Source organism: Erigeron canadensis, chromosome 4, assembly GCF_010389155.1.
Source record: "Erigeron canadensis isolate Cc75 chromosome 4, C_canadensis_v1, whole genome shotgun sequence".
Classification (NCBI taxonomy): domain Eukaryota; kingdom Viridiplantae; phylum Streptophyta; class Magnoliopsida; order Asterales; family Asteraceae; genus Erigeron; species Erigeron canadensis.
Genome location: NC_057764.1, coordinates 13,724,115 through 13,736,900, shown reverse-complemented (window position 1 = coordinate 13,736,900; position 12,786 = coordinate 13,724,115). Strand labels below are relative to the sequence as shown.

Sequence of the window (12,786 nt, the reverse complement as noted above, 5' to 3'; positions counted from 1 at the left end):
GGATTATTGATGAATTGAAGTAATTGAGATGAATTTGTGAAGATTTTATGAAGACCTTGTGAAAAATTATGGTTTCAATGAAATTTTTTGTGATTTTTGTGATTTTTTTTCTATAAACCAGTTAAATTTTGTAGAAGAGGTGATTGAAAATCTCGCCGGAGAAGAAGTTAACGCATCGAAAACCGCCGGGAACGACGTCTCTAATACCAATTGATATGCAGAAAGTAGAATTTGAGAAAGAGGGAAAGAATTTGTATCAAATCAATATCTGATTGATATCAATATGAATATAGGCTTATATAGCCGTTGTACAGTTGACTATTCAAACAGAAAATAACCGTCAAAATTTACACAATGACCTCCTAGACTTATGACAAAATACACTAAAGGCCCTTGTTACTTATTTGAATTATTTTACATGTAACAAAATGATCCATAATACATGTAGTAGACTACTAGTCGATATTATTATAGGTACAATTTGATATAAATGGATTCGATTGATTTTTGGATGGGTTAATAAATCTCGAAATGTATTACAGTATATAGTTCTGCTAATGGCGGGTTGGATAGTTTAGAAAAAGCAGGTTGGATAGATTAGAAAATAAGTGACCCCAATAATCCGCATTGTTTATACTCCTAAATTTTTCTTGTAGGTTCTGAGTGTGTCATATGTCGACAAAATGAATTTAGTATGATCTGATATAACATTTTTGGTGTTATCACTTTCAATGAAACTAGAATTCTTCAGTCTTTATTTTACAGATAGTCACAATACGTGCCATATTGAAGTTTTTGGATAATCTGACTTGCTTAATATCAAAGGATGCACAATCCCTGATAACATCAAAGGATGCACAATCCCTAATGTCAACAATAATGGATTTCTTAGATGTGCCAAAATACGTTGACCAACAGCTTATTCTTATTTGATAAAAATTCGTGTAACATGTACATGTCGTATCACATATATCAACATAAACTTAATTACAGAAGTAATAATGAACGATTAAAGCGGATGAAAACTTATTAATACAACAATTACGACATGTTAATTAAATGGTTATCACATTAAATAATCGCTGGAGGAGGAGGAGGAGTAGTCCTAGCTCGTACTCCAGAATACCAAACTGCAGGTTTTGGATCACTAAACTTGGAGAGAATGTTTCGTATGATATGTTTGGATTTCCGAAGGGGAGACAAAAGTTGTATCTTCTGAAACTCAAAATACGAGAATATGAAAACAAGTACCGGGAAGAAGGAGACCGCATACAAGGTGATGTCAGTCCATTCTCTGCCACTAGTTATGGTTAGAATAAGTGTCACTGCAAATGCCACCATCAACATCGCGACAGAGATCATCAACATTGTAAGTCCTGAATTCATCTTACAAATAAGAGATTTCTCAAAATCCTTAAACCTATACGACGATGTAATTATATTGAGAAACATGATGACTGACGTCAGAGCTGCAGAGAGCGACACTGCATCCGCCACCGTAAAATAGAAGAACAACGTTTTTTTCTTGAGAACTGGTTGACCCGTGTTAGGATCTAGACCCCCCGGTACCGTGTACGCAGCAGCAAAGGCAACAGTCGCAATCAACACTGCCACAACTGTGTAGTTTTTCGAGTTCTCAAGCATCCACTCTTTGGCGTCCGCGCGGAGTTGATTGTAATGCTCATTAAAGACTTCCTCGGCAGTCTTTGATTTGGAGTTACGTTTCATTCTATCCAAGGTTGTACATATACCTTCCACTTTCTACATACATAATCCAAAATGTCATATATATATATATTGAAAAAAATATGATTGATTCAATTTTTAAAGGGTTAAAGGCATTGGAGTGTAACCAACTATGACCAAAACGCTATGTAATGTACCCATCTACTCAACTTGCTTTCTAGTGTAACCAACTTTGTTTTTTGGGTTATACAATGTAAGCAACCGATACAAAAGGTTTCCATCCGGTTATATGTAATGTATTTGTGTATCTTTATGACTATATCATCATCATCATCCTCACCAAAATGGCCGGAAAAATTAAAATCGCGATAACTTTGATGTTTCTTCGAATTAAGACAAACTACCACCAATCGACTCAAAATTTGATCCCGCACAAACCCTCACCAAAAGTTTTCGAATCCAACACTCACTGGAAAAAAATGGTGATTCGCTGGAAAACACCCCCGCGGTGGTGCTTAGCGGTTGAGTTTCTCGAGAACTCCATGGAATCTTGGCTTCCTTTATCTATCCTTGATCCGTCAATATCCATCACCACACTAACGGAAAACACCCCCGCGGTGGCCATTGGTATTTGCACATTGGAAACTTTGGAAACAATTTTAGTGGTATGCGTCGAATTCAAAGGGGGAAAAACATCAGGGTTTTGATCAGAGTGCTTCGAAGAAGATCTAAGGAAGTATTTTGAAGCATGAGTCGGTTCATCGACTGGATCGCCGGAGGAAGCAGCTACCGGATTTTTCGCTCCTTTCCCTCGATCTTTAGGTGGAATTAAGTACATGAGTTTGTAGAATACCTTTGTTATATGGTTTGAGGTTTGATCAACAAATTTCGTATCTGAGCTAAAAGGAAAAAAAAATGAAAGTGGTAACCTGTAACTTGTTTCTTAGCCAGTTGCTTACATTGTATAACCCAAAAACAAAGTTGGTTACACTAGATAGCAAGTCGAGTAGATTGGTACATTACATAGCCTTTTGGTCATAGTTGGTTACACTCTCATGCCTTTAACCCATTTTTAAATAAAAAAGGTAACACCCAATACTTCTTTCATGAGTTATGAGTCGTAGTATCGTCTAAGACGGTGTTTGTTAAAATTGATATGTAAAAAGCCTTAACTTTATCTAAAGTAGAGAGACTGCTTCCAGGTTCTATATATCTACCTAAGGTAGAACTAGACCTCTGTCTCCCGATTGATGCAATGGTGTTAATCACTTGAATAAATACGTCAACATTGCAAATATATCGTATTATACTCACCTTAAACATACGGATATTATCTTGAAGAACGAATGCAGGTCCTCTTAACTCTGCATCAACATCTGGTATCTCTTTAGCAACCATATGCAACAATGTATTTGCATCGTTATCGATCTTCCCCCTCAATCTCTCTGTCGTATACTTCTTATTCATCAACAATTCAAAAACTTCATGGTTACGGTTCATGATTGCTACATGTAAAATATTGCGACCATCTTGATCGATATGTTCTATTGCCTGAGGGTACTGTTGGAGTATCTCCTCAACAATCTCCGTACACCCGTGTTTAGTTGCTAACAGTAACGGCGTATGAGGCAATCGAATTCCGGCTTCAATCGTTGTTATTTTTTCTGCTTGAGTTGTGGATGTTTTCTTTCCATATTCATGGAACTTGACTCTGTGCTTTCCAACCCTTGCTTCAGTATTTTCCCATGATGTGTCTTCTTTTACCAGCAACTTTATTAGTTTCATTCCCCATTCATATCTAAACTTGTTTTTGCGCATTTTTTTTAGAAATGACAACATCTGGCTAGTGTCTTCCACATTTGGGTCAATTACTAAGATTTGAAAGTAGAAACTATATTAGAGTTTATTTAGGTACGAATTTGAAATATTAATGTTGCATATTTAATCTCATTATGTTGTAAACATGTAACATAATATACATTCTTATTAGATTGAATCAGTATCCTGTTTAATTAGCTATCTAGAAAAATTACAAATGTTAGTAATTTATAACTCAAAATTTTGTAGCATGTATTGAACTTTAAATGCGTATGTTGTGTACACAACCAAGTGACCAACATTAATTGATTATTACGAATTAGGTAATGATAAATCCTCCTAATTGACCAACCTAATTATAAGATCAAGCCACCTGGATAAATTAAGGTGTGATAAAGAAAGATAATGAGTGGGTTACACATGTCAAATGTTTGTAGGATTATTAGGCTAAAGTGTTAAGAGAATTAATCATTTTCCTTAAATTAAACACCTCTTGAAGCGTTGATTTAGAATCATCTTACAATTATATATCTTGCGAGTGATGTATCTCTTGGGCAAAAGATTCAGTTGACGGCATGAAAGAAGTTGAAGGGGGGTCATCTCGTCTTCATCCTTTTCATAAATTAAACGTTTATGCTTGATCGCTATTTCATGTGCCATCCCTGCAAGGCCAAATACATGATCCAACACAAAAAAAAAAATTATCATAGAAAAATGTACTTGGTCATCACTTTCCAAATGCATTACAAAAAAAGAAAAAAATGAAAAAAATCAGTTACGTTCCATCGTTGTAAAGCTTATTTAAAGAAGCAAGAAAAGAGGAAATTTGCCAAACAAAAGGGTTACATGTTAATAGTCATCATAAGACAGAAGTCATTTTCGAAAGTGAGAAGTTTGTGTTAATAGTCACCATAAGCAGTTTGTGTTAATAGTCACCATAACAGAACCCCTTTGGAGAAAGTGAACAGTTGTTAAATAAAATGGACAAAATCAATTAAATAATGCGTCACATGTGGTTCAAAGAACATTTGAGTCCAATTTTAGTATACTAATTGGTAGATGATAACAACAGAATTTATTATTTATATATTACACTCATATACACATACACATACACATACATATACAATTTGAAACTATGTATATATATATATATATTTTCTGTCACAGTACTTGAATTGTAATGTTTTTGGGTGTTGTTATAAAAGTCAACGGGGTTTTCCCCATTTACCCAAAAAAAATATGTATATATGGAGACACACTTACAGTAGTTTCTGCTAAGAATGGCAAGATGCAGGATGGTGGACTTATCATCCCTTATGAGAAAGGTTTTCATATCTGGTCCTTGATTTGTCCTCATGACTTCATCATGAAGGTACTTAAAGATTTTTGACTTGCCATGGCGAGCTGCATAGAACAATGCAGTCTCACCTTGCTTGTTGCTCATACCCAGCAACATAGGAGCCCTGCGTAGCAATTCCTTGGCAACGCTAACCGTACTATTGTTAGTGCCAGTTTCATGAAGGATGGTGCTTCCGTTGCTATTCTGCCAAGTGAGTCTGTGAGTATCGCAGTGAGGCACCATATCAAGAAGAGAGAGGGCTAGGTTGGTTTTCTTGTGGTAAACAGCAATATGGATCACAGTGTCTTGGTGTATCGTGATTGTATGCAGAGGGCCCTTGGTGATGCTTGCACATATCTCAAGCACCTTTTCGTCATCCTTCTTCATCATTAGAGCTTTATATAGTTCTGAATTAGTCTTGATCAAGTTATCAGCTTCTTGATCCATGAGACCCGTATATATGCGTGGAGGATTTTAGAATGGAAAGAACAAAAAAATAGATCGAGTAGGTGTATGAATGTTTCTCGGATTTGTAACTTGGAGTGCATATATTTATATATACATTTGTTGAGGAATCTTGAGAGTTAAATAATTCTACACGTAATCTATATATACGAGTATTTAACTAATTATCTTTTGATGGTCTATAGGGAGATTCCGGAAGCTATCTGAGTTAAAGACATATTGCCGAAATATGCTTTCTCTTGCAAAGTGGTTATGTAATGATTCCACTTTTCTGGTAAAGAGCTCAAAAATTTCTCGACCTTCTCCTCCTCAAAAATGTAACCTCAAATGCTTGCAACTCTGCTAGCAAATGTTAATATCGTGTAATTAGTTGATCTAAGTTTTCATTTCTTAACCCATTAAATACATTATACTGATGCTTTAAAAGGTGTCTTCGATTCTTTTTAAGTGTTTCATCCCTTTCACAATGATTTTTTAATGCTAATCAAAGTTCTTTTGATGTATTGAATCCATTAAATTAATGTAATATTTCATGTGGCAATGGCATTTTTAAACATGGTAGTGCCTTTTTCTCTGCCTCATACATTTTTTTATTAGATTCCGTCATATCTTGATAAGCATAAACTTTGTTAACACCACTGTCCTCATATGTTGGGGCACTATATCCTTCAGTCATACAAGTCCACATTTTAATGTCCGTGAATTACATAAAGGATTCGAATTGACCTTTCCAAGAAAAGTATTGGTCTATGATCATCAGTTTAGGTGGTGAATTACCTTTACCGGTCTCATGGTCTATTAGTATTAATTGGTTAAGATAATTTGCGGCCAATGTATATTATGTTCAATCTAAGAACACGCAAATACCAAAAACACGCAAAACAGGGAACACGCAAACCAGAGAAACTCTCAAAATTCAAAGAACTCTCAAATCACAAAAACTCTCAAATTTCAAGAACAAGCAAAACACGGAATACTCAAAAGCCTTGATAATAACGAAACACGCAGAAAGGTACAAAGCTCAAGAAACACGCAAAGTACACTTTCAAGAACACGCAAAACACCACTTTCACACAATTTCTTAGATCCCGAACCCAATATTGTTCTTTGATCGATGAAACTCTGAGAAAGTGTTACTAGGATTGAGATTAATCTAATTTTGGTAACAAGATTGAACCTTTATTTCAAAAACATGCCCAAAGAATAATCTCCACCTAAAAACACGCAAAAACGAAATACCCAAAACCGTTGTCAATCTCTAACCAAGGTTATAAAAACCTGAGGCTCTTGATACCAGTTGTAAGTCCCTCGGGTCTTATCCTTCTATCGAACCGAGGTTGATTGAAGGATATGTCGAGATGCGGAATTCCTCGAGATAACCCACGGTTTTTTGTATCTACCTTTGGTGATATAAATCTACCACCTTTTTGCGTGAATACTCAACACTCGGGGAACGGCTCTCCGGACGCACCTTACCAAACACGTGGTAATCTGCGGTCTACGAGCCGTTCGGGGCCGGGTGTGTGTTTTGAGTTATCAAGTTCGAATAATTCGTAAGTACGCTTCACTTGTTTATACCCGTATGTAAATCTTTAAGATGAAGATTTCAAGCGTAAATTAGTTCATTAAGGACAAATTTGGTTATTTATTATAACTCTTTCCAAAGTGGGATTCATTAAGAGCAATTGAGTTGTATCTAAATTAACTTATTTTTAAAAAGGTGGAGTTAGAAATTTTAGGACGTCCACCTAGCATTTTTTAGCTATGCATTATACAACTCATGTGGATCTAGCTTTTAACAGCGACACAAGTATACGTTAACTCAATTGCCAACCCCGTTAAACAAATAAGAAAAGTGTGGAGATATATATTCAACTATGTATATATGTACAAAGTTTGTTTCCAATTAAAATATTACATATTCGTATGTATTTAAATTTTAATTATATATTATTGTATGTATCAGGTCAATTAAAAAGTTACAAAACCACATAACATTGTATAACTGGTTATCCGGATGCATATGGTAACAAAAAATTAAATGGTGAAACAGATTGAAGTCTGTCCATGAGATTAGTTAACCATCTCCATTTCGTTATTTTAAATTTACTAAAAATATTATGAATACAAATCATAGGAACGTATTATATGCCAAATACTTTCGATGGTTTCAATTTGAGTTGCCTTTTCTAATTCTTATTCCAAAATATCTCGAAGTTGACCATGCGATACACAAAAAGATCCATTAGTACATTGGAATTGGCTTCATATGCGTGCCAAAGCATAAATCGTTTTCACAAACAATTAAAGCAAAATTTTCCTCGAATTATGTTGAAATGGTAAAATAAAAATTAAAGCACATAAATGTTTTTCACAAAAAAAGCTAGATCCACAATTAAAAAAAAACGATACTAATGCCAGTGTAACAAGAAACATAATGTTTCCTTTATATTTTCAGTCGCTCTCAATGGGTATAGTATTCTTATCTTAGGAATAAGTTATAGCTAAAAAGGATACAGAATCAAGGATCAAAACGAGTTTTACAAAACCTCAAAGAAACTCATTCATATTTTTGTAATCACATGTGTTGGTTACATTGGATGCATAATTAGACACACAGTTATAATCCTATCTTACAAGAACTAATTGTGTACACCAAGACTTTAGTATAATCACATATTTTTTTATGTTTATTAAAAATGGTTCATTCTTAATTTTTAAAACAATTACACAAAAAATAGATTGGAAATGATCGAATTACTCATAATGAACTCTACCAGTAGTCACCACCATCACCACCACTCCACCCATCGCAGCCGCCACTTAACTGTCGTCGTTGTCACTATTACCACATTGCTTGGATAACGTGTTATATTAAATAAATAGGAAAAGTGTGTGGGGATATATTCAAATACGTATATATGTACAAAGTTTTATCTTTGAATTAAATTATTACGTATTTGTAGGTATTTAAATTTCAATTATATATTATTGTATGTATCAAGTCAATTAAAAAGTTATAAAATCAAATAACATTGTATAAATGGATGTCCGGATGCATATGGTAACAAAAAATTAAATGGTGAAATAGATTGAAGTCGATATTATCAGTCCATGAGTTTATGTTAACCATCTCCATTTCATTATTTTGAATTTACTAAAAATCTTATGAATACAAATCATAGGAACGTACGTATTATATGTCAAATGCTTTTGATGGCTTCAATTTGAGTTTGCTTTTTGTAAATCTTATTTCAGAATATCTTAAAATCAACCATGCGATACGCAAAAAGATCGATTAGTACATTGGAATTCGCTTCATATGCGTGCCAAAGCATAAATCTTTTTCACAAACAATTGAAGCAAAATTTTGCTCGAATTTTGTTGAATTTGTAAAATAAAAATTAAAGCACATGAATCTTTTTCACAAAAAAACTAGATTCACAATAATAATAATAATAAAATACTAATGCTAGTGTAACAAGAAACATAATGTTTTCTTTATATTTTTTAGTCGCTCATAATGGATATAGTATTTTCTACTTAGGAATAAAAGTATAGTTAAAAATGATACATAATCAAGGAACAAAACAAGTTTTACAAAACCTTAAAAATACTCATTCATATTTTTTGTAATCACGTGTGTTGATTACATTGGATGCATAATTAGACACTCTGTTATAATCCTATCTGACAAGAACTAATTGTGTACACCAAGACTTTAATATATATCTTTTTATGTTTATTAAAAGTTATTCATTCTAAATTTTAAAATAATTACATAAAAATTAGATTGGAAATGATCGAATTACTCATAATGAATTCCACCAGTAATCGCCACCACTCCACCAGTCACAGCTGCCACTACACTGCCGTCATCGCCACTATTACCACATTGCTTGAATAACGTGTTATATTAAATAAATAAGAAAAGTGTGTGGAGATATATTCAACTACGTATATATGTACAAAGTTTGTTTCCAATTAAAATATTAAATATTTGTATGTATTTAAATTTCAGTTATATATTATTGAATGTATCAGGTCAATTAAAAAGTTACAAAACCAAATAACATTGTATAACTGGTTCTCTAGATGCATATGGTAACAAAAAAATATTGTCAGGCAATTTGAAGGCGATATCTGTCCATGACTTAATGTTAACCATCTCCATTTTGTTATTTTGATTTTACTAAAAATCTTATGAATACAAATCATAGGAACGTATTATATGCCAAATACTTTCGATGGCTTCAATTTGAGTTTGCCTTTTCTAATTCTTATTCCAGAATATCTTAAAGTTGACCATGCGATACACAAAAAGATCCATTAGTACATTGGAATCTGGCTTCATATGCGTGCCAAAGCATAAATCATTTTCATAAACAGTTGAGGCAAATTTTTGCTCGAATTATATGGAAATGGTAAAATAAAAAAAACAATTAAAAAAAACTAGGTCCACAATTAAAAAAAAACAATACTAATGCCAGTATAACAAGAAACATAGTGTTTCCTTTATATTTTCAGTCGCTCTCAATGGGTATAGTTAAAAAGGATACAAAATCAAGGATCAAAATGAGTTTTACAAAACATCAAAGATACTCATTCATATTTTTTGTAATCACATGTGTTAGTTACATTGGATGCATAATTAGACACTCGGTTAAAATCCTATCTAACAAGAACTAATTGTCTACACCAAGATTTTAGTATATATCTTTTTATGTTTATTAAAAATTATTCATTCTTAATTTCTAAAATAATTAAACAAAAGTTAGATTAGAAATGATCAAATTACTCATAATAAATTCCACCAGTAGTCACCAACATCACCACCACTCCACTAGTTGTAGCCGCCACTAGACTGCCGTCATCATCATTATTACTACATTGCTTGGATAACTTGTTATATTAAATAAATAAGAAAAGTGTGTGGAGATATATTCAACTACGTATATATGTACAAAGTTTGTTTCGAATTAAAAATATTACATATTTGTATGTATTTAAATTTCAATTATATATTATTGTATATATATATATAGGTTCAAATGTTGATGTGAGCAAAATGCTCCTATAATAGAGACAATCATTTTCTCAACATGAGTTTCTCTCAAATTGGACTTGGGTATGTGAAAAGACATACCGTTGAACCCAAGTTTGTTGTTCAAAAAAAAGTATATTTCAAATTGTTATTAACCTTTGTAGAAAGGCTATCAATGCAATGCGTCAAGGCCATGGTGACGGAGGGATAATGGTGACGGTGGTAGCAAGGCGATGGTGGCAACCGCTCGTGGTGATAATGATGGAAACAAATGTAGGTATAGTTGGTGAGTTAGGAATAAGTGTTTGTTTATTAAAAGTCTTTTGTGATGTATTGTAGAAGATATACATTTTAGATAATTTAAAATCTCATTCCGAATGATTAATGAAACGAGATGGAAAAAGTGATTTATAAGAAAATATTTAGATAAGTGATATATGTCTTGCCGTAAAAGTAAGAGACATAGAAATCTGACTTCAAATTAACTAGTACAGTATCTGCGTAATGCGGCGACTATGATGGCAGCGACAACCTTGTTCATGGCGGTGATCGGTAGTAATGGTGGAGAATGTCGGTGGTGGACTGGTGGTCGTGGCATCGAGTAGTGTAAATATTTGATATAAAATTAACTAATATAAAAAGTTAGTAAAAATATTTTTAAAGATAAAAGACTAATGGTGTAATTTAATCATTAACGGTATATCGGTAAACTCCTTTATACCAAAGATGTATCTTTTCAATAAGAGGGTGATGTAATCTTTATAAGATAGTATAGATAAAATACAATTGCTTAAAAGTCATCGACCAATTAGAAATTTAATTTACCAAAATTTGGCTTTTTCTATCGTAGAACAAATGAATATATAAATTATACTTTTTTTTTCTTATATAATATTAGATTTAGTCTCGTGTCAAATACATAGCTTAGCTTGTTTACGGTATATTCAAAATAAGAATTCTATTTATATAAAATTCAAAGAACCTTATAAATTCAAATGTAGAAATATACAAAAAAAAAAACTCGTAATTCAAATTTAAAGAATTTAGAGTTAATTAGAGTAATCATCCCTGTCATGGACCTTTACTTACGACTTTCGTCTCTAAGTTTAATAAATTTCAGTTTTAGTACAAAAAACTTTGCTCCGTCAAAACTTTCGATCCTGGCCATAAACCTCCGTTAAAAAAAAAGGTGACATGTCTGGCACGTGATGAGTAATCTTGTAATTTGACTTAGAGTTAATTACAGAAATCGTCCATATCGTGAACTACCATTTTAAGCTTTGGTCCCTAGCTTTTAATAATTGATTTTAAGACAAATTAGCTAAACTAAATCTAAAAACCCAAAATCTTATCAACATATATTAAACTAAATTATATATACAAACTTTTAGAAATAATATATACAAAGTTTTAATAAATCACACATCAGATTTAGTTTAATATATGTTGATGAGATTTTTACATGTTCGACTATTAATGTCATGTTAAAACTTAATAGTGCAGTTGTGTTTCTATAAAAGAAATTTTTAATAACACGAGTTAAATAGTAAAAAAAACTAGATTTTAGACCCGTGTCCAACACTGGACACAGGGTTTACGATATTATCAATATTTAGATTTTCATTACATTTAAGTCATAAAAGCTTATTGAATATATACATTCTAAGTGTTATATTTTGCAAGTTGTAGTACAATAATCATAGGTTCGTCACGGTCATTATTAGCTTAGACATATTGATGGACTTATTTGTCGTAGTCATTCCACAAGGCACGTGCTATAATAATTTCTCTATTAAATACTTTAAACCAGTTGTACTTATAATGTGATACTATTATGAAAGATAATTAAGAATTAAGATATAAAATACTTGTGATCTTATACTTGACATTCAAGTATATATATCTGATCATGATGCTTGCCCAAAACACGCAGAGGTTTATTATCAATCAATTGTCCTATGATAATTAGATAACAATTAAGATTGTTTTTATATTCTTTGATAACAATTAGGACTTTTGATTTAAGTGACAACTGTAACTTTAAACATTAATACACAAAACTAATATATATAAAAAAGGAAAAAAGTATGTTCTTTTTTATGAGAGATAAAATGAATCTTGAATGAAGTTCATATTGATTTGGATTTATTATTTAAGTAACCCTTTGTTGTAAATCGTGTTTTGTTCTATGATCGTCCCATGTTCTGTGATTCCTATTGTGTTTATGATAATGTTGCTGTATATCGTCATCTGTTATTATTTTTGGGATATGTATCTAGAGTTCAAATTGTGTTTATATTAAATATGAAACTAAATATAAATATTTATAATTTATAAAAATCTAATCTAACATGACATTTGTTAATAAGGCATTAGGTTTTGAAATAAATTTTTGTAGACAATATTTCATCTGTTGAAATTATTTTAATTA

General features: G+C 32.1%; 1 protein-coding gene across 1 annotated transcript; it reads right to left on the bottom strand.

The window, feature by feature from the left end:
* Nucleotides 1-907: 907 nt before the first annotated feature.
* On the bottom strand, nt 908-5,402 carry LOC122594832 (ankyrin repeat-containing protein At2g01680-like). The gene is made up of 4 exons (XM_043767141.1): nt 4,771-5,402; nt 4,026-4,166; nt 3,001-3,557; nt 908-1,761 (listed from the first exon to the last, which is right to left on the bottom strand). The coding sequence occupies exons 1-4, from the start codon at nt 5,291-5,293 to the stop codon at nt 1,072-1,074; spliced, it is 1,911 nt and encodes a 636-aa protein (XP_043623076.1). The 5' UTR covers nt 5,294-5,402; the 3' UTR covers nt 908-1,071.
* Nucleotides 5,403-12,786: the final 7,384 nt, after the last annotated feature.

Coding starts and splice junctions, on each gene's coding strand:
- LOC122594832 (XM_043767141.1), bottom strand. CDS start 5,293: ATGGATCAAGAAGCTGATAACTTGATCAAGACTAATTCAGAACTATAT. Junction 3,558..4,025: donor CACTCGCAAGATATATAATT/GTAAGATGATTC, acceptor TTCAAATCTTAG/TAATTGACCCAAATGTGGAA. Junction 1,762..3,000: donor ATAATATCCGTATGTTTAAG/GTGAGTATAATA, acceptor TTATGTATGTAG/AAAGTGGAAGGTATATGTAC.